Consider the following 19,717-nt stretch of genomic DNA (forward strand, 5'->3'; position numbering starts at 1 on the left):
GTGACAGGCATAAGTACTAGATTGGAATGGACTTCGGGGCACGCAGGGGGGCAGGGGAGGAGAGGGGAGTGGCCGTGTCAGGAAGCCCCGAATAGGAATAATCTCAAGATCATCGCAAACTTAGGCCGCACTTCTTCGGGGACAAACTTGCGTGATGCGTTACATCGAGTATATTTGTACAGTTGGGGTGTCTATGTACACGTCGAATGATCGCCTGTCTTGCTCTTTCTATTTGACGGAATAAAACAGAGCTTTCACTAGCGTAGTGCTCATCATCCAGGCCATCGTCGTCGTTGCCGTCGTCTATGAAATCCAATGTATATTAGTTCTCAATAAAAACGGCAATATAGGTCTATATACGGAGGCGATTAATGTTATGCTGATAGGAGTCGCTGGGAAACTGTGGCAACAGGCGCCTATTCAACTTCCGCGAGCCCTCAGTCCTCAACTCCTAGATATGATTAGCTTCTTGCGGAAAGTGTTCGATTGATGATTGTCTGTTTCATGTTGCGCAGTGCTTACTCGTTGTATACGAGGAACTTTCAGTTCAGACACCATTTGTAGACTCTTTGCCGTTTGATTTACGGACGAATTTGTGGGATGAGAATTCTGAGATAGCGCGGCGAGATGCGCTCTTCGATTCCAAGGGTTCCATGTTTTTATTGCATGAGTGGTCGGATGGATTGGCTGCGGGTCGTGGTCATGATGTTTCTTTTCTCAGTGGATTGATACTGGCGGCTTGTAAAGGGCAAGCTGTTTGCTCGATTTTATCCCTACCTATGAACTCTCATATTGACAGCTGAGAATGAAGATGGCATAACGTAAATCCCATTTTATTATCAAGTCTAACCTTTATGTAAATCTAAAATCTCAAAGCTCCAGCTCTACCTCAAAAACTGCTTCAATAATCCAGAAAGCAACTCCGTCATGTCCCGATAAAACTCCTGCCTTTTGACCTCGAACGCATTGTAAATATCCCTCGCAGACCCCATATGAATTTGACCCCCGCCCTCTGAGACCCTATCTCAACCCTCATCAACAAATTCCCGTAACGGCATCCCAATCAAATTCCATGCTGAGTGCGGAGGGCAATGACGAAATGGTGCAGAGAAGCCTTGGAAGCGCCATAATTTGGGCATCGCATCATGGGCACAAGAACCATTTGCGACGTTGAGAATGCGATGACTATTGCAGTCTTCTGGCTCTGCGAGTGTGGGAGGAATGCTTTTTGTTATGCGGACCGTGGATATATAGTTTGTGATCAATTCTTGGTCGAGGATATCCAGATCGACAGTTTCCGGCTTAGAGAAATCGAAGGGTCGTTGGATACTCGAGTTAACGAAGATACAATCCAGGTCGGGGTTCTTGGAGATGATCTCTGAGGCAAACTTTGGGGTCTATGTTTTCGATCGACGTTAGTTAGGGACATATCTCGCTTAGTATGGGTTACCTTACCTACTCCAGCTACATGACGTCAAATGACTTTGCAGAGGGCTTGTCGCTGCGAAATTGCTGGACGATTTCATCGAGATTGTGCTTTCTGCGATTGGGGATTGCGCCTCGATTTAAACTGTAAAGACCTTATCTCCTCTTCTTAGCCATTTGGCTAGAGTATTGAAAAGCAACTGGATCGAGGCTATAAAGATCTCGAAGCAAGAGAACTTCAAATTGACAGCATATGCTACCGTCAACTGCGAGTAGTAGAGGATATTCAAAATATAAAAAAAATATAAGAAAAATATAAAAGAAAGGTCGGTGACCGTCGCGGTAGGACACCCTAGCACCCCGGTGCCTATAACGCAACGCAGCCACAGTCGCGGTTCCTCAATCCCTCAGTCCGGCTTACAATACCTTTTTCTCTAAGAGTTCTAGGAAGACCCTTCCCATACAAACCTTTTTTTACCATCAGAGTAAAAACATATGATCTTTAATCACCTTATTACTGAAGTGGAAGAGGGAAAATGCCATATTTTAGTATGGAAAGGGTCTTCCTAGAACTCTTGGAGAAAAAGGTATCGTAAGCCTAGAAAGTAAAAGCCGAAGAATGAATTGTTAGATTATAACCACTAGAAGAGAGGGAGGAGAGAAAGAGAGAAAGGAGAGAAGATATATATGTATACTAAACTGCTTCATTGTCATAACGTAAGTCTCAAAAAGGTATGGACAGGATCCTACAGACAAAGAAGAGGCGTAAGTCAAACGGAAGGGGGGTCAAATAACAAAATTTCATCAAACGCCGTGATTCACATAGGGCCTTTGATTAGAACTGTCAATGACTTCTTAATGTGGGTTTCAGGACTAGTGTTACATCCGTTAGTCTTTTTCTCAACAGTTATGGACATTCTAGGGTCGCGACAATTAGCTTCAATTTATTTTAAACAATTCTGTTGGCGAGTGTTTTTCTAATACCGGAGGTGGCGCCGATGATCAGGACTTTCTTATATCCAAAAGCCATTTCCATTTATAGCCTCCAACATTCCGACTTGCCCTCGCATCCAACGTTTTAATACTATGGATATCATATAAGCTTTGCGGAGACTAAGCCCAAAGCAGACACCCTTGGAAACCTGGCTCAATCTAATTGGTCGACAGCGTAAGCTTCATCAGTGCCGACCTAGGCCCCGTGCCACCCGTGGAGGTTAAAACAAATGTAGTTGCTGGTGTGAAGAATTGATGTTCATTCATCGTTAAATCTTTCAGGTTCGATATGTCTCTACCCTAGCGTGTTTGGATACAGGAGGAATTGATAAATATGGCAATTGATTTGAAATCAGTGTAGACTGGTGGGACCAACAGGTCCAATTTGTTTGAATGTTTTCTGGGCACATCGTCTTGGCTCTGCTTTTATGGCAAGAAGCGCCTACTTGTATATATGTACTAACTCAGGCAATTCAATTGGCAGACATTCATATGTTCGTTATATTGTGCTCATTGGTAACCCCACTGGTCATACTCAAATATTTACAAGCAGAACCGGTCCATTAGATATCAAGGATCAATGACCACAATCTCCTTCTCCTCACCTACAACCATCTCCTTGACAGCAGGCCTCCTCGGCCCCACAGCTCTCGGTACCATAACCCTCGGCACCGGCTTGATCTGCTCAAGGACGCCCCTACACAGGCCGCAGAACTGACGCTTTGGGTCAACGCTCTTCGAGTGTCGCCCGACCTTGAAATCACAGTTCTGGACCTTGCAGGCCCAGATGTACTTATGGTTGATCTCATAGGTATGTTTGGTCGTGACCTCAACCCGGCCTCCGTAGATAGGGTGGCCTTCCAGTGCGCGGACGCATCGGTCGCCCCATTGCTTGAAGCTGGCACCGTGCTGGGCCGTACCCTTGGCCCTGTTTTCAGTGACCATCATGTCGAGGAGGTGGCAGAACTCATGTGTCATAGTGCAGAGGATCTTGTCTTCGCTGTCAAGGACTTTCTCGGAGAGCTCAATGGTGGCATAGTAACGCCGTTTCCCAGGTTCTTCTACGCCGGCTTCTCCTCTAAGAACCCTTTCCGAACGTACGGTTGCTCGGCCGGCAGTGTTTCTGAAATTCTTCGTCCAGATGATCTTGATGCCGCCGGTTTCCTCAGTCATGCGAGAAATCTGGCTATCAAAGGCATTGTCAAGATGCCGGAGGAACTCTTCGGCAAAGCCGATCTTTCTTTGGTTGAATTCAGCCAGTTGAGCTCGAATCTCGCGTTTCCGCGCCGCCTCTGCCTTTTTTTTGGCCTTTAGGGTGGTGGGAATAGCCATTCCGGGCGAGCTATCAACTGATGTGATAGAGCGATTGAGAGAAAAGTGAGAGTTTTCACGCGACGGTGTCACTGGTGGTAGGTGTTTGTGGCTTGGGTATAGTTTTGATGGTAGTTCATTCTCTGGTTCTGAGCTGTGAGACGTAGTTAGTACAGATGATTGATGTCGGCCAATAAGTGCACATGAATGCCCAGTGTAGAGCTTACTTGAACTGCTCTGGGTTTCTTTGGAATGTAGACTCATTGTCGCTGTCCAGTTCAAGATCCTCAAGGTGTTGGATGAGGTCGTTGGTGTTGTGGAGGCCGAAGTGAAGAGGATAGCTTGAATCAACCTGTAGCTTGGGTATCTCCACCTTTCGAACAGGGGATGTGGATTTTAAACTGGTCGGAGGACTTGGTATGCAGTCTTCAGGTGCTGGGATGACCGCCATTTTTGATTTCTCAATTGGTCGGTTCAGCTCTGTCGCCAATTTCGTCACTTCCATTGATCGCTCCTCATCTGCAGTAGTGTTTGATTCCGCCTCTGGTATTGGCCTTCTTCCACGCACAAGTCTTTTTCTTGGCGACCTAACCGGTGACGGAGCCGGGCTAGGTTCATCTTCTGTGTCAAGTGTCTCAGAATCTGATGTCTCAAAAGAGCTAAGCTCCTCATTGTCGCTGACAATGAACCCATCTAGTGAGTCAGAGCTATCTTCTTCTTCAAACCTGATTTCTGATTCCTCTTCTTCTTCTTGGTGGTCAATCACTGGCTGTGTCACGGCAATATGATCCATCCTACTTCTTGTTGGAGGCTGTGAGGCGTTCGGCCTTGTTGGTGTTAAATCAGGAGTTCGGTATCCGTCTGTGGCATATTCTGGCACATCATTCTCCTTATCATAATCTTCGGTCTCCCTTCGGATGGCTGGACGTGGTCTCCGCTTTGCGGGTAGGAGTAACGAGTTCACACGTGCGAGTCCTAGTGTTCTTTGCTTTCGTTGCTTTCCAGCAGACCTGTGCTGTTGACATTCACTTTCTGATGCCGAATCGCTGTCTGGGAATATATCAAATGATCCACTTGAGCCATTTGCTTGCCGTTGCGATTGGCTTTGCGGCTTTATGGGCATGTTGTGCTTGGCTGTGTTCCTGAAATTGAGAAATGACTCTCTGGACAGTGGATTGTTGCGGGAAGTCCCTATAGTACGCGCGACCGTCTCCTTGTGGGGGGTATTTTTAACCAGGGGGTTGGCTGTGTTGACCCTTGCCATGGTGGCAATGTTGTTCTAATAGCAATTTTTGATCCGTCAATGAGACCTTGTGGGCGCCAGTGGTGATGATAACGATCCCTCTAAATTTGATAAAACGCTGTGTTTTTGCTGACCAGGCTGTTACTGGAGGCCCGGGGATTTTCGTTGTTCTTTTAAGGTTGGTCCCATGTTGCTCCGGCTGTTGAGCTGTCAACGGATTCGTTGGCACGGCAACGTGAGCAGCCCACAACTAAATGTGTCACGTCGATCACGCGTTAATCGCGCGTCAATCGCACGTGAATATCTAGGCTTGCAATTTGTAATTGTGAGAGGTTCACTATTTGTATTATGAACCAGCACTGAGTCGAAGAAAATAAACATTATCATAGCAGCCCATGGACCTCCCCATGTCGGGAATTCCCGGGGTTCGAAGGTTAAGCTGGAAGCTGAATCCTCCAGGGCTGCCCAAATGAGGCCCAGGTTAAAAACATTCGGGGATTATATTATGCATGAGTGTGGCAGGCCTACTGTAGGGGATGCATTGTGTTGATTCGTTAATTTGGTATTAGTGTAGTGGTCAATTGTGTCACCCACAGCACTCCAAGGCTCCAACATCCTTAATAAGTTGTTTTCAACTTAATATTATTCCTTATCCTAATGATTTATATGTGTTTATATGTGCAACTGCTTTTAAAAAATAACAAAAAACTTATTGTTACAAGACACGCAAAAATAACATACCTGTTGTTGGGCTGTGGTTATATATCGGGTGCAATTCTAACGACATATATACATCAACAAACCAAAAACCAACACAAACTACGAGTTTATTTGATAAAATATATCTGATATCCAATATCATGCAGGGAGCGCAAACTACTTTCTATACATGTCAGGTTTCAGAGCCGAAACTGCCGACCGAACAATGGTATTGGGGAAGCCAAGCCAACTGCAGCTGTTATCATAACCAGCACAAATAATACGCAAAGATCAGACACTATTTAATGTGAGGATTATGCATAATTATGCACTGTCAGGTTGGAGCTCCTTGCTGCAGATAATGTTCCCGGCGAGTTACAGCCTCACTAGGAATGGATGAGTTTCCGAAGCATGCTGATCCCAAATAGAGCAGCTACATTATACCGCTTGCTTTACAGTAAAGGTTGGATTCTGCATAGATCGACATTTGGCAGAGGGATGTGGATCAGGATCAGGGCCATTCCATCGCGATGCCGATGAAGATCGACATCCCCCTTGCCTCCCTAGCAAATAGTGGAGATTGCCTGCTTTGCTCGTACAAATCTGGAATCTGACATGAGCACTCCCCGTACTCCGTATATAATAAAGAGATCTTTGCATGTATTCTACGTCTACGTCTCTATATAGAGGAGGAAGTATGGAAGTGATCAACCGGAGTCAAGTCTTTTTATGTGTCTTCTATCAGTTTGCGGGTCTTTGAGACCTCTTTTCAACTCTCTTTTAGTCGTAGATATATAGGGGCTAACTGTAGCTGAATATCTTCAATATGAGCTGTTCCCAGACCTTTTAAGTAATATATATAATACTGCGGACATCCTAGAGACGCGCGAATGTTTATTGGGCCGTTCCCAAGTAAGTTATCTCTCAAGGTTGAGACTGGACTTGCTTATTTGTGCTCGTAGACTGTGTACTTCACGCTTTAGTCTTCCAAAGTCTCCTCAAGACTTGCTTCCTGAATATTGGATCAACTACTCCCCAATATTCTAGTGGTATGTCCCTCGAAAACGGTGTGTAATAGATGCGTCGAGCTAAGACTCCACTGAGTCGCCGAGAAAGGAGGCTCACAGTATGCCGCAATGGAGGCCTTCGAAGCAGTTCCATGCCATCAGCGAGACTTAAGGTGTGTATAGTGATCTGTGGCCTAAGGGTTCTCAGTAGTCTTAAAGATGACCGGCATTCTAGACAAATATGGTTTGAAGAATATCTCAGCTCGGTAAGGGAAGTTCGCCGTTTGGAGGGCGTTGAGGCTTTCCATAAGACCGTCACCAAGCTCTGCCGGTGTAAGTCGAAGGTTATATATTGAAGTGGTCTGTACATTTTAAACATTTCGCCTTTTTTTTTTTTTTTTGCAGTCTACTCCGTACATACAAGTACAAACCCCAAGAAAAGGCGAAACATATCGTTAACGAGAGAACTAAGAAGACCATCAAAAAAACATGACAAGGCCACATAGGCGGCCGATTGGTCTTGTTTGGATTATCGCGGGAAGTGCATACGCAATGTCTGCTAGAGGGAGGGGAAAATATGTGGTATGTTACTATAAAATTTGAATCCGTGGTCTTCAATTGGCTATGATAATACGTATATAGGTATGGAGTACTCATTACATTACCCCGTATGTTGTATAAATCATGTAGTGTAGCAAGCCCTTTCGAGTAGAAAATTTTATGACACTATCGACATATCACCACTCAAGCCCTTTCAATACCCTGAGTACGGAGTATGTTGTATGTTGTATATGGACACAGCTACTCCGTATATTGTACAACCTCAAAACAGAGGTTGTGATTGGCTCCTATTCATAACGCAGATACACCGTATACGGTGGAGGGGGCCTGGGGCCACAGCCCCCTCATTACTTAAATTGAATCAGAGCTCAAGGTCTTGCGATCCCGAACCCAACCCCTATACATATGTAATCAGTAAATGCAGGTTGATAATCAGTACTCCGTACGGAGTATGCGGTAGGCGCAGCTTGATAATCAATAGCGAGCTGGGGATCGAAATCCTTCCGCGGGGAGCCGGTGCCAACGCTGGATGTAAAACGCCCGATTCAGGGGCTAGAACCAAAAATAATCATGTCAGAGCTCGTACGGGGTTCTAGAAACACTAATGCCAGCCATCGGCCCCAGTGACTCCCGTGCAAGCCATTTTCTAAGATATAGAAGGGGTATGCAATCGTCATAAATAATTATGACCATTTGTTTAATATTTAGCCACATTTCACGGCTGTTGTGCTAGTGTACGAAGTATTAAAAGGTGGCGGGTCAATACACAGCAATTAGTACAATAAATGTGCGACACTAGGGCACGCCTGCCGGCTAGTGATCGCTGACTAGGCCCTTTAAGACCAATCTCTCCGTCGACAGGTTATTTTTGGTACATTGCATTACATAGTACAATATACGATCGCTACCAGCCTCTTAGAAAGTAGGATGCCAGCGTGCAACCGATGATAATGCTAATAAAAGCCCCAGTATGGAGTAAGGTGGATAGCCATTGAAAATCCACAAGGGAAAACGAAGATCAGATGTCGAAGATCGGTTTCCTTTATGCAGCTGATGTGTCGTTCCTGCGCAATCCTGCATCCGCCGGTATCAGGGTGTACAAGATACAAGTACTCTGTTGCAAACCCATAATGCTGCAGTCCGCGATGCAAGTATATATTGTAACGGCTACAAGGTGCCACGGCATACCCGATAAGCACTGTCTTTTGTCCTGGTGACTTCATTACTCTATATCGACAATGTTGTAGGCAGGCCTCTCGGTCGAGGCTCTCTGAAAGAATTAAGAAAATGCAATCGGTGATCCACTTAGTGTGTGTGTGGACAAGATGAAATTGCGTCTAACGGTGGAGATCATTTTCGAATACCGAGTTACTAGCTCTGTATGTACATACACGGTATCAGCTGGTGTATTCAGATACCTCTATGCACAGTTCAAGTTGTCTTGAATATTTAATCTGTAGTCAGAGTTGATATGGTGTAATTGATAATGTCTATAAGAATATATAAATATGCGAGGCGAAGGTTTGGATACTCACCTCAAGTATATAGAGCCTAGAGATAAGGATAAATATAGACCATCACGATTGAGTTTTCAAAGGTTATTTAGCGAGTTCAGCTTGCGGGTGTGGAAGGCCAAACTAGCCCACGAAGGACCGCACTTTCAGGTTTTCTCGTGGTACGGTGTCCACTGTGCGATACAATCCACTACGGTGTACTTCCGTACAGGTACATGTATGGAGAGCTTGCCAGCGGGAGTGGAAAGTCAAATGTAATACACTTGGAACTGATCGACTACATTTGAGACACTTGTAATGTGGTGGCAAATCAGCCGCTAATACAGTAAAACACTAAAACAGTGTAAAAAGTGAGATGAAGACTACGATGAAAGGAGCAATAAGAACTGAAGATCGTGGAGTTTAAATAATAATTTATGTAAAATATAAATGGAATATATGGAATATCAAGAGCATCTGGGAGCCCTAGAGAGTGTGAGAAACAAAGATGTGGTTCTTGTCGCTTGGGAGCCATGGAACAGGGCAAGAGAACACGTCGATGACCAATGGTCCATGGGTCTGAGCTCAAGTTGATATCTAATTTTATTTGACCGGCGAATCATATGTAAGAAAATAATAGGTACAGAGTACATATATGTACGGAATGTAAACTATCATTTGGTTCAAATTAGAATAGTTTCGAAGTTTCGATGGGTTAATACTGGTCACATATTCCATTTGAAATTAGAGCCACTGACTCGCCACATAAGCAAAATGATAAGCGTACGTACCATCCATGGATCATACATTGTAGGAAACCCCGAACTGTGAGAGTCACGTCTAAAAATGTATACATAATAACGAGGAATGAAAATCTGTGCTGGTGTAACGCCATCCCTACATACCAAGTGGTCGCCATGACAAGTCAAATCAACAGCCCATTTTTGGAACAGCAGGTTCCATAGTCAGGTATCTCTGAAAATAGCCCCCAGTCATATTATTTGTTACCTGATTACATGTTGGCTGGTTACAGTGGGGCAAGTTTCAGGGGCCGTCGAGACTCCCTTGGATTCCGAGTGTCCGTGAAAGACTATCATTGGATGGAGAAGGGGGAGATTGGAAGAAGTGATGGAAACACAAGCGTGTAAATACAGTCGGACAATAACGGTAATTCGAAATTGGACGACCCAGAGACATGGCGTTTGTAGAATACAAGGCTGGGAGGGAAAAGAAAAGTCAATGGGGTAAACTCAATGCGCCACGTATGGTAAACAAAGGGGTGGTAATGAGTACGTAGTAAAGATAGGGGCTAACCATACTGGGAAGAGGTATTCAGTACCTGGAAGCCTGACACGTACCCTTTATGATTGTAAGATGACGGTAAATTACTCTAGAGACAACAGAGCCAGTCCCCCCCGAATCCCAAAAATAACAAGCATTTTCTGGTCTTCCCTCTCCAACCCCCTTCCACTCGCTTTTTGTCTCCATCTTTCCTTCTATTTGCTACCTTTCGTGTTCTTTCTTTTTTGACGAAAGAAGGATATAGGAGGAAGGTTGTTTTGCTCTTAAAATATTTCCATTGCACCTTCCTTTTCGTGAGGGAAACCCTTACTTGCCATTCGTTACGGAGTCTGAGACTCGTTCGACACCTTCACTTGGGTTATCAAGTTAACGCATTTCTTCCCTGCGCATCTTGCTTTCACCTTTTTTTCCACATCCATGCTGTTTTAATTGGACATCCGCAACAAAAAATTAATACTTTGAATGGTTACAGTTGAGGTGAGATTAGCTTGAGGCTATTTGAATCATCGTTGAGCCTTGGGCATCTGGAGCTAATCCCATCCCGCAGAGCTCTCAACACTGAATCGATCGCGACTCGCTCGTCATGTCGGGCTACGCAGGCGGAGGCCACTATGACGATGGCTATGCCCAGCAAGGGCAGGCGCAGGGTCAAGCTCATGGTGACTCCTACTATCAGGACGAACATTCCCAGGGTTACTACGACAACCAGGGATACGGTGATGGTTATTACGACCAAGGGTAGGCCTCCCAGCCAGAGAGAATGTTGAGGAACGGAAAGGCTGACAGGAAGAACAGTAATGGCTACTACGGAGCAGAGGATGGTCACGGCGCCGACGCGGCGCACGCGGATGGTGCACAGCACGCGGATGCGGGCCACGGATACGCGGATGGAGGATATTACGAAGCCGGGCACCAAGACCAGTACTACGGCGGTGCCGCCGGCGCTGGAGGCGATCAGTATTATGACCAGGGACAAGGACAACCGCGAGGTCGTCGTGGCAATGATTCCGAGGAGGATTCCGAGACCTTCAGTGATTTCACAATGAAGTCCGAGACCGCTCGGGCTGCAGACATGGACTACTATGGCCGTGGAGACGAACGATACAATAGCTACTCAGATAGCCAGTACGGCGGTGCTGGTGGCTACCGTCCCCCTTCGTCCCAAGTCTCCTACGGAGGCAACCGATCGTCTGGTGCTTCGACTCCTGTCTACGGAATGGAATACGGCAACGCCCTGCCAGCCGGCCAGCGCTCGCGTGAGCCTTACCCTGCCTGGACCTCTGACGCCCAGATCCCTCTTTCAAAGGAGGAGCTCGAGGATATTTTCTTGGATTTGGTCAACAAGTTTGGCTTCCAGCGAGACAGCATGCGAAACATGTATGATCACATGATGACCATGCTGGACTCTCGTGCCTCGCGTATGACGCCGAACCAGGCACTTCTCTCCGTTCATGCCGACTACATTGGTGGCCACAACGCGAATTATCGCCGGTGGTATTTTGCCGCTCATCTCGATCTCGATGATGCGGTTGGTTTTGCCAACATGAAGCTCGGTAAGGGTGATCGCAAGACGCGGAAAGCCCGCAGGGCAGCAGCCAAGGCTGCCAAACAGAACCCCGAGAACGAGGAGGAAACCCTGGAGGCTTTGGAGGGAGACACCAGTTTGGAGGCTGCCGAATACCGATGGAAATCTCGCATGAACCGCATGTCCCAGCATGACCGGGCCCGTCAAATTGCTCTGTATCTTTTGGTCTGGGGCGAAGCCAACCAGGTCCGATTCATGCCGGAGATCATCTGTTTTATCTTCAAGTGTGCCGACGATTACTATACCTCGCCGGAATGTCAGGCTCGCGTTGAACCGGTGGAGGAATTGACCTACCTCAACGAGATCATCACTCCTCTTTACCACTACTGTCGGGACCAGGGCTACGAAATCATGGACGGCAAGTTCGTTCGTCGTGAGGTTGATCACAACAAGATCGTTGGTTACGATGATATGAACCAGCTGTTTTGGTACCCGGAGGGTATTGAGCGCATTGGGTTCGAGGATAAGACTCGTCTGGTCGATATTCCCATCGCTGAGAGATGGCCCAAATTGAAGGACGTGGTCTGGAAGAAGGCTTTCTTCAAGACATACAAGGAAACTCGCTCCTGGTTCCACATGATCACGAACTTCAACCGTATCTGGGTTATCCATCTGGGTGCCTTCTGGTTCTTCACTGCTTACAACGCTCCGACTCTGTATACCATCAACTACCAACAGCAGGTTGACAATAAGCCGGACTCGCCCAAATATCTCGCCGCCGTCGGTTTCGGTGGTGCTCTTGTCTCCTTCATCCAGATCTTAGCCACCATTTTTGAATGGATGTACGTTCCCCGTCGGTGGGCTGGAGCGCAGCACCTTCGCAAGCGGTTCATGTTCCTCCTGGTCGTGTTCATCATCAACCTGGCTCCTGGAATTGTGATCTTCAGCATCTTGCCATCGTTGACTATGTCAGAGTCGACCAAACACGGCATTGGCCTCGCTCTAGGTATTGTTCACTTTGTACTCGCAGTGCTGACAGCCGCCTTCTTTGCTATTCAGCCACTGGGTGCGCTATTCGGCAACTACATGAAGAAAGGTGGCCGACAATATGTGGCCAGTCAGACCTTCACAGCTAGTTTCCCTCGTCTTTCAGGTAACGACATGTGGATGTCATATGGTCTATGGGTCTGTGTGTTTGGCGCCAAGTTGGCGGAATCATACTTCTTCTTGACTCTGTCTCTGAAGGATCCCATCCGCATTCTGTCCCCAATGCAAATTCACCAGTGTACCGGCGCGAAGTACATTGGTAATGTACTCTGCCACCGACAACCTCAGATCCTGCTGGGCTTGATGGGATTCATGGACTTGACACTCTTCTTCCTCGACAGTTACCTGTGGTACATTATCTGCAACACGATCTTCTCCGTGGCGCGTTCATTCTACTTGGGTGTCTCCATCTGGTCACCATGGAGGAATATCTTCTCCCGACTTCCCAAGCGTATCTACTCCAAGGTCCTCGCGACTACCGACATGGAGATCAAATACAAGCCCAAGGTTCTTATCTCACAAGTTTGGAACGCTATCATTATTTCCATGTACCGTGAACACCTCCTGGCCATCGACCACGTGCAGAAGCTGTTGTACCACCAGGTTCCCTCCGAGCAGGAAGGCAAGCGTACTCTCCGCGCGCCTACCTTCTTCGTCTCGCAGGAAGATCAATCTTTCAAGACTGAGTTCTTCCCCCAGGGAAGTGAGGCAGAGCGCCGTATCTCGTTCTTCGCCCAATCGCTTGCTACACCCATGCCCGAGCCTCTTCCCGTTGACAACATGCCCACCTTCACCGTCCTGATCCCTCACTACAGTGAAAAGATCCTGCTCTCGCTCCGTGAGATTATCCGTGAAGATGAGCCCTACTCGCGTGTCACCCTCCTGGAATACCTCAAGCAACTCCACCCCCACGAGTGGGATTGCTTCGTCAAGGACACCAAGATTCTGGCCGATGAGACTTCCCAGTTCAACGGTGATTATGAAAAGCCCGAGAAAGATGCTGCCAAGAGCAAGGTCGATGATCTTCCTTTCTACTGCATCGGTTTCAAGTCCGCCGCTCCCGAATACACCCTCCGCACAAGAATCTGGGCCTCTCTCCGATCCCAGACCTTGTACAGGACTGTGTCAGGTTTCATGAACTACAGCCGTGCTATCAAGCTGCTTTATCGGGTTGAGAACCCTGAGGTTGTGCAGATGTTCGGTGGAAACTCCGAGAAGCTTGAGCGCGAGCTTGAGCGCATGGCTCGCCGCAAGTTCCGCATCTGTGTCTCCATGCAGCGCTACGCCAAGTTCAACAAGGACGAACGTGAGAACACCGAATTCTTGCTGCGCGCTTATCCTGACCTGCAGATTGCCTACCTGGATGAGGAGCCACCTGTCAATGAAGGCGATGAACCCCGTATCTACTCGGCCCTTATCGATGGTCACTGTGAACTTCTTGAGAACAACCTGCGGAAGCCCAAGTTCAGAATTCAGCTCTCCGGAAACCCTATCCTCGGAGACGGAAAGTCTGACAACCAGAACCATTCCATCATCTTCTACCGTGGTGAATACATTCAGCTCATCGACGCTAACCAAGATAACTACCTTGAAGAATGTTTGAAGATTCGCAGTGTCCTGGCCGAATTCGAAGAATTGACGACCGACAATGTCTCACCGTATACCCCTGGAGTTGCCTCGCCTGAACATGATCCCGTTGCGATCCTGGGAGCTCGTGAATACATTTTCTCTGAGAGTGTCGGTGTCCTGGGTGATGTTGCCGCCTCCAAGGAACAAACGTTCGGTACCCTCTTCGCCCGTACACTCGCTCAAATCGGTGGTAAGCTGCATTACGGTCACCCCGATTTCTTGAACGGCACCTTCATGACCACCCGTGGTGGTGTTTCCAAAGCCCAGAAAGGATTGCACCTGAACGAGGATATTTACATTGGTATGAATGCTCTCCTCCGTGGAGGTCGCATCAAGCATTGTGAATATTATCAGTGCGGTAAGGGTCGTGATCTCGGTTTCGGATCCATTCTCAACTTCACCACAAAGATTGGTACTGGTATGGGTGAACAGATGCTGTCCCGAGAGTACTACTACCTCGGTACCCAGCTACCTCTGGATCGCTTCCTCTCATTCTACTATGCTCACCCTGGTTTCCATCTCAACAACATGTTCATCATGCTTTCCGTGCAAATGTTCATGTTCGTCTTGATCAACCTTGGTGCCCTGAAGCATGAGACTATTATGTGCCACTACAACTCTGACTTGCCCATCACCGATCCCCTTACGCCCACTCTTTGTGCCAACCTGGTTCCAATCCTTAACTGGGTGAACCGCTGTGTTATCTCCATTTTCATTGTGTTCTTCATCTCCTTCGTCCCTCTTGCTGTCCAAGAGTTGACAGAGAGAGGAGTGTGGCGTATGGCTACTCGTTTGGCCAAGCACTTCGGTTCTTTCTCGTTCATGTTCGAGGTGTTCGTCTGTCAGATTTACGCCAATGCCGTGCACCAGAACTTGTCTTTCGGAGGTGCACGATACATTGGTACCGGTCGTGGTTTCGCAACGGCTCGTATCCCATTCGGTGTCCTCTACTCACGATTTGCCGGGCCTTCAATTTACTTGGGTGCTCGCCTTTTGCTCATGCTATTGTTCAGTACCACTACGGTTTGGAGTCCCGCTCTGATCTGGTTCTGGGTTTCTCTCCTCGCGCTGTGCATCTCGCCTTTCCTGTTCAACCCACACCAGTTTGCTTGGAACGACTTCTTCATTGATTACCGCGACTACATCCGCTGGCTTTCTCGCGGTAACTCCCGATCCCATGCTTCCTCTTGGATTGGGTTCTGTCGTCTTTCGCGTACTCGCATTACTGGTTACAAGCGGAAAGTTCTCGGTGTTCCATCGGAGAAAGGCTCCGGTGACATTCCTAGAGCGCCTATCACCAACATCTTCTTCAGCGAAATCGTCTCGCCTCTGCTCGGTGTTGCTGTCACACTGATCCCGTACCTGTACATCAACTCCCGCACAATGTATTCTGACGATGTCAAGTGGGCTGCCAATCCTATCCTTCGTGTTGCGATTGTCGGCCTCGCTCCTGTTGGTGTCAATGCCGGTGTTGCGGGCATGTTCTTCGGCATGGCTTGCTGTATGGGCCCACTGTTCGGCATGTGCTGCAAGAAGTTCGGTGCTGTTCTCGCAGCCATCGCTCATGCCATCGCCGTGATTGTATTCCTGCTTCTATTCCTGGCCATGTTCTTCCTTGAATCCCTCAGCTGGGCCCGAACCATCTCCGGAATGATTGCTGCGATGGCGCTCCAGCGCTTCATCTACAAGTTGATCATTTCTCTCGCCTTGACTCGTGAATTCAAGAACGATCAATCCAACATTGCATGGTGGACTGGAAAATGGTACAACATGGGTTGGCACACCCTATCTCAGCCTGGACGAGAATTCCTGTGCAAGATCACTGAACTCGGCTATTTCGCCAACGATTTCTTCCTGGGCCACATTCTCCTGTTTGCCATGCTCCCGGTCCTCGCCATGCCTTATGCTGACACCTTCCATTCGGTCATCCTGTTTTGGCTGCGCCCAAGGTACGTTTCTCACCACCCTAAAATACCAATAACCCAAGACTAACCAGTCCTGTCTATAGCTCTCAAATCCGCCCTCCCATCTATACTCTCAAGCAGTCTAAGCTTCGCAAGAGACGCGTTGTCCGTTTCGCCATTCTCTACTTTACCATGCTGCTCATCTTTATCGTCATTGTCGCTGCGCCTGTCGTTCTGCGGAATACAAACCAATTGGATAGCATTCTGTCGGGCGGTATCTGGAAGAGTCTCGGTGTCGCTAGCACAACGGGAATTGGTCTCCTGCAGCCCCTTGACCGCGGACTCAATGACACCGTCTCCTGGTACACCGGCTCTAACATCCCTAAGGGCTACACCTCAGGCACCATCCCGGCAGCCTCAGAGGGCACCGGAGTCTGGTCCATCTAATCGCTTTGGCGAAACGACATGGAAATGCTTTGTACAAAGTTATGCGTCTATTAAAACTCGCTGCATTTTTCTGAACTCACCGGCGCACAATTTGATCTTAATGAATGGCTGCTTCCAAATATTGTTTGTGGAATGACGCTTGTATGAAGGGGTCTTCCAGGGTCATCCTCGGGGGTTTACCTTCGTTTTTCCAGCTTTCTTTGCTTGTTTTATTTTACACTTCTACCCGAATTAAATTGCATTGCTTTCGAGAAATCCTCTTTAATATGACTGTAATCGTAATCTCCTTAGTTAAAATTGGATTGTCCCGAGTACATGTATTGGTCCATAGACCGGTCACGTGGCACGGAGGTTCCAGGACTCCGAGCCTCCCGTTTCATCCTCCCCCATACTCGAGCAAGTACCTGTCTCTCGCGCCCTTTCTTAACCTATTGCATTTCTGGCATCTCACTGGCCTGGTGCATCACATCAATTCCGCTCTGTTCAACCGTCCGCCATGGATCTCCAGGAGACCCAGCGTATCCTTTCCGAATATCTCCACGAACTTGCAGATCTATTTCACCGTGTGCCTGGCTCCGCAATCTTCCTCCGCTACGTGAAATCCAGCTATCAAGATGACCCAATCCGTTCTGCGGTCGAACTCTTCCTCTTCCTTTTCGCCGTGCGATATCTTCTAGCGCCCAAGTATTCGACCAAACCTGGCGTCGTACCACTCACAGAAGATGAGATTGATGACCTCGTGGATGAATGGACCCCTGAACCCCTCGTTGGGAGCCCAACAACCTTGGACCATATGGAAGTTGATAAGCGAACCGTAATTGTTGGGTACGGAACCCTTTCGTTCCCATTCCTTCTACCTAGCGTGCTCCGCGGACATTTTACTGACGGATGAAATTCGGATCTACAGCCCCGTAAGCCCAAAATCGAAATTGGCCAACGGCCGCACTGTTATGAACCTTGGTTCCTTCAATTTTTACAACTTCAATACGAATGAGTCCCTCAAGGAACAGGCAATCCAGACACTCCGCGCTTATGGAGTTGGTCCCTGCGGACCCCGTGGATTCTACGGCACACAGGACGTTCACATGAAGACAGAAGATGATGTGGCGTCGTTCCTTGGGACCGCAGCTTGCATCATGTACTCCCAAGCATTCTCGACTATTTCTAGTGTTATTCCTGCCTTCTCGAAGCGTGGAGACATCATCGTCGCGGATAAGGGGGTTAGCTTTGCAATTCGCAAGGGTATCCAGATCTCTCGTAGCACTGTCCGGTGGTATGAGCATAATGATATGGAGGATTTGGAGCGAGTGCTCGCGAAGATTACCAAGGAGCAAGCTCGGAAGCCCTTGACTCGCAGATTTATTATCACAGAGGGTTTGTTTGAGTCTTATGGCGACATGGCGGACTTGCCCAAGATTGTATGTGATCCCGTTAAGTTCAATTGTGAATTTGTCGTGCTAACAACTGTCGCAGATCGAACTCAGACTCAAGTACAAGTTCCGCCTGATCCTCGATGAAACCTGGTCCTTCGGTGTTTTGGGACGCACTGGCCGTGGTATCACGGAGCACCAGAACGTCGATGCCGCTGAGGTCGATATGATTGTGGGGTCACTAGCTGGTCCCCTCGTTGCTGGCGGTGGCTTTTGTGCTGGTTCAGAGGAAATTGTTCACCACCAGCGTATTTCGGCTGCTGCTTACACCTTCTCCGCCGCGCTTCCCGCCTTGCTCTCGACTACCGCCAGTGCCACTATTAACATCCTTCAGAACAACCCCGAAACAGTGTCACAACTCAGGGAACACACCAAGGCCATGCGGGCTCAGTTGGATCCCCGGAGTGACTGGGTTTACTGCACCAGCGCGCCTGAGAACCCTATCCTGATCCTGGTAATCAAGCCCGAGGTTGTGGCTGCCAAGCGACTTACACCAGACGACCAGCAGTTCTTGCTTCAAGATGTCGTCGATGAGGTATGTGTTACACTTTCTTCCCTTTTAACGCTCTTCGAGCCCATTGTTAATTATCTCGCAGTCTCTTGCCAACGGTGTTCTAGTCACCCGACTGAAGACCCTTGATGACAACTTCGAGCCCAAGCAGGTTATCCCGCCCGCCCTGAAGGTGTGCGTCACCATTGGTCTCACTAAGAAGGAGATTGAAAAGGCAGGAACAATTATCCGACATGCCATCACCAAGGTGATGAGCAAGAGGAAGTAATGGCTTCCCTTGCCTCTTAGCTTCTGGTCCTGACCAGATAATCCGATGACTGCTCACGCCCATATGACTTCGGCATCTATCGATTTTCCATTCTCCTCAGTCGACCTACGCCCTAATGCCCCTTCAATACTTGTATTGTTACTTTGTCGGTGTACATTCTTATTGCATGCCTTGCACAGGCCCGCCCTTTCTTTCTTCGCTGGCGGTATCATTTTCTACCTGTGCATGGTTTTAAGTTGTTTAATACTATCCTTCTGTCCTTGGCTCTTTGCTTCAAGGATGTGTCTATTTTCCCCTTCATTATTCAAGCCTGAAAACCATTTTTATCCTAGGAATTCACCATATTGCTCCGATTATTTGTCTTTTTTTTGTTCTCCTCTCTCTCTCTCTCTCTCTCTCTCTCCTTTTCGTTATAGTAGTACCCAGGTATACAAATTTGAATTGTTTGACATTGCCAGCCTGATATCAACCGAATCCTAAATTCAACATGTCAAGCCACTCGCTGTTCATCTTATGGTCCTGGGCCTCACCAGCAGGCCAGAAGCCCAGCATTTCAAGGCCAGACTTTAACCTCAGGACTGCCCCTTCCTCTGACCCCCTTTCAATGTCTTTCGACCATATCAAATAATTTCTCGCCAGCATTCTGTCTCACATTCACCGAATCCCCCTGCGTCTCCAAGCGACCGATGAGAATGGGCCCCACATTCCATCTACTCCATCATCAGGAGCATTCTCGGTCTTTCCTCGACTTTGAGATCCCGTATGACATGGCCCGAAATTAGATCTCTTTGCCGAGCAGATCAGATGCCAATGGAGCATTAACCAAGTCAAGGGGCATGTTTGAACCTTAGAAGCTCTCTGGATCCATTCCACATCTCCTCCCCAGATCGAAGCGCTATGCTTGGCTATCCTCATGTTTACA

The 19,717-nt window shown here is 47.9% G+C and overlaps 3 protein-coding genes across 3 annotated transcripts; 2 read left to right on the forward strand and 1 right to left on the reverse strand.

Annotated features, from left to right (window-relative positions):
- Positions 1-2,988: 2,988 nt before the first annotated feature.
- Positions 2,989-4,852, reverse strand: PEX2_104610 (uncharacterized protein; the record flags this gene model as incomplete). Its single annotated transcript, XM_016747730.1, has 2 exons — positions 2,989-3,883; positions 3,957-4,852. The coding sequence occupies 2 exons, from the start codon at positions 4,850-4,852 to the stop codon at positions 2,989-2,991; spliced, it is 1,791 nt and encodes a 596-aa protein (XP_016593217.1).
- Positions 4,853-10,617: 5,765 nt separating this feature from the next.
- Positions 10,618-16,586, forward strand: PEX2_104620 (1,3-beta-glucan synthase; the record flags this gene model as incomplete). Its single annotated transcript, XM_016747731.1, has 3 exons — positions 10,618-10,772; positions 10,830-16,184; positions 16,244-16,586. The coding sequence occupies 3 exons, from the start codon at positions 10,618-10,620 to the stop codon at positions 16,584-16,586; spliced, it is 5,853 nt and encodes a 1,950-aa protein (XP_016593218.1).
- Positions 16,587-17,082: 496 nt separating this feature from the next.
- Positions 17,083-18,795, forward strand: lcbA (serine C-palmitoyltransferase subunit lcbA; the record flags this gene model as incomplete). Its single annotated transcript, XM_016747732.1, has 4 exons — positions 17,083-17,411; positions 17,494-18,004; positions 18,060-18,551; positions 18,613-18,795. The coding sequence occupies 4 exons, from the start codon at positions 17,083-17,085 to the stop codon at positions 18,793-18,795; spliced, it is 1,515 nt and encodes a 504-aa protein (XP_016593219.1).
- Positions 18,796-19,717: the final 922 nt, after the last annotated feature.

The sequence above is a fragment of the Penicillium expansum genome (assembly GCF_000769745.1).
Source record: "Penicillium expansum strain MD-8 chromosome Unknown contig362, whole genome shotgun sequence".
Taxonomy (NCBI): Eukaryota; Fungi; Ascomycota; class Eurotiomycetes; order Eurotiales; family Aspergillaceae; genus Penicillium; species Penicillium expansum.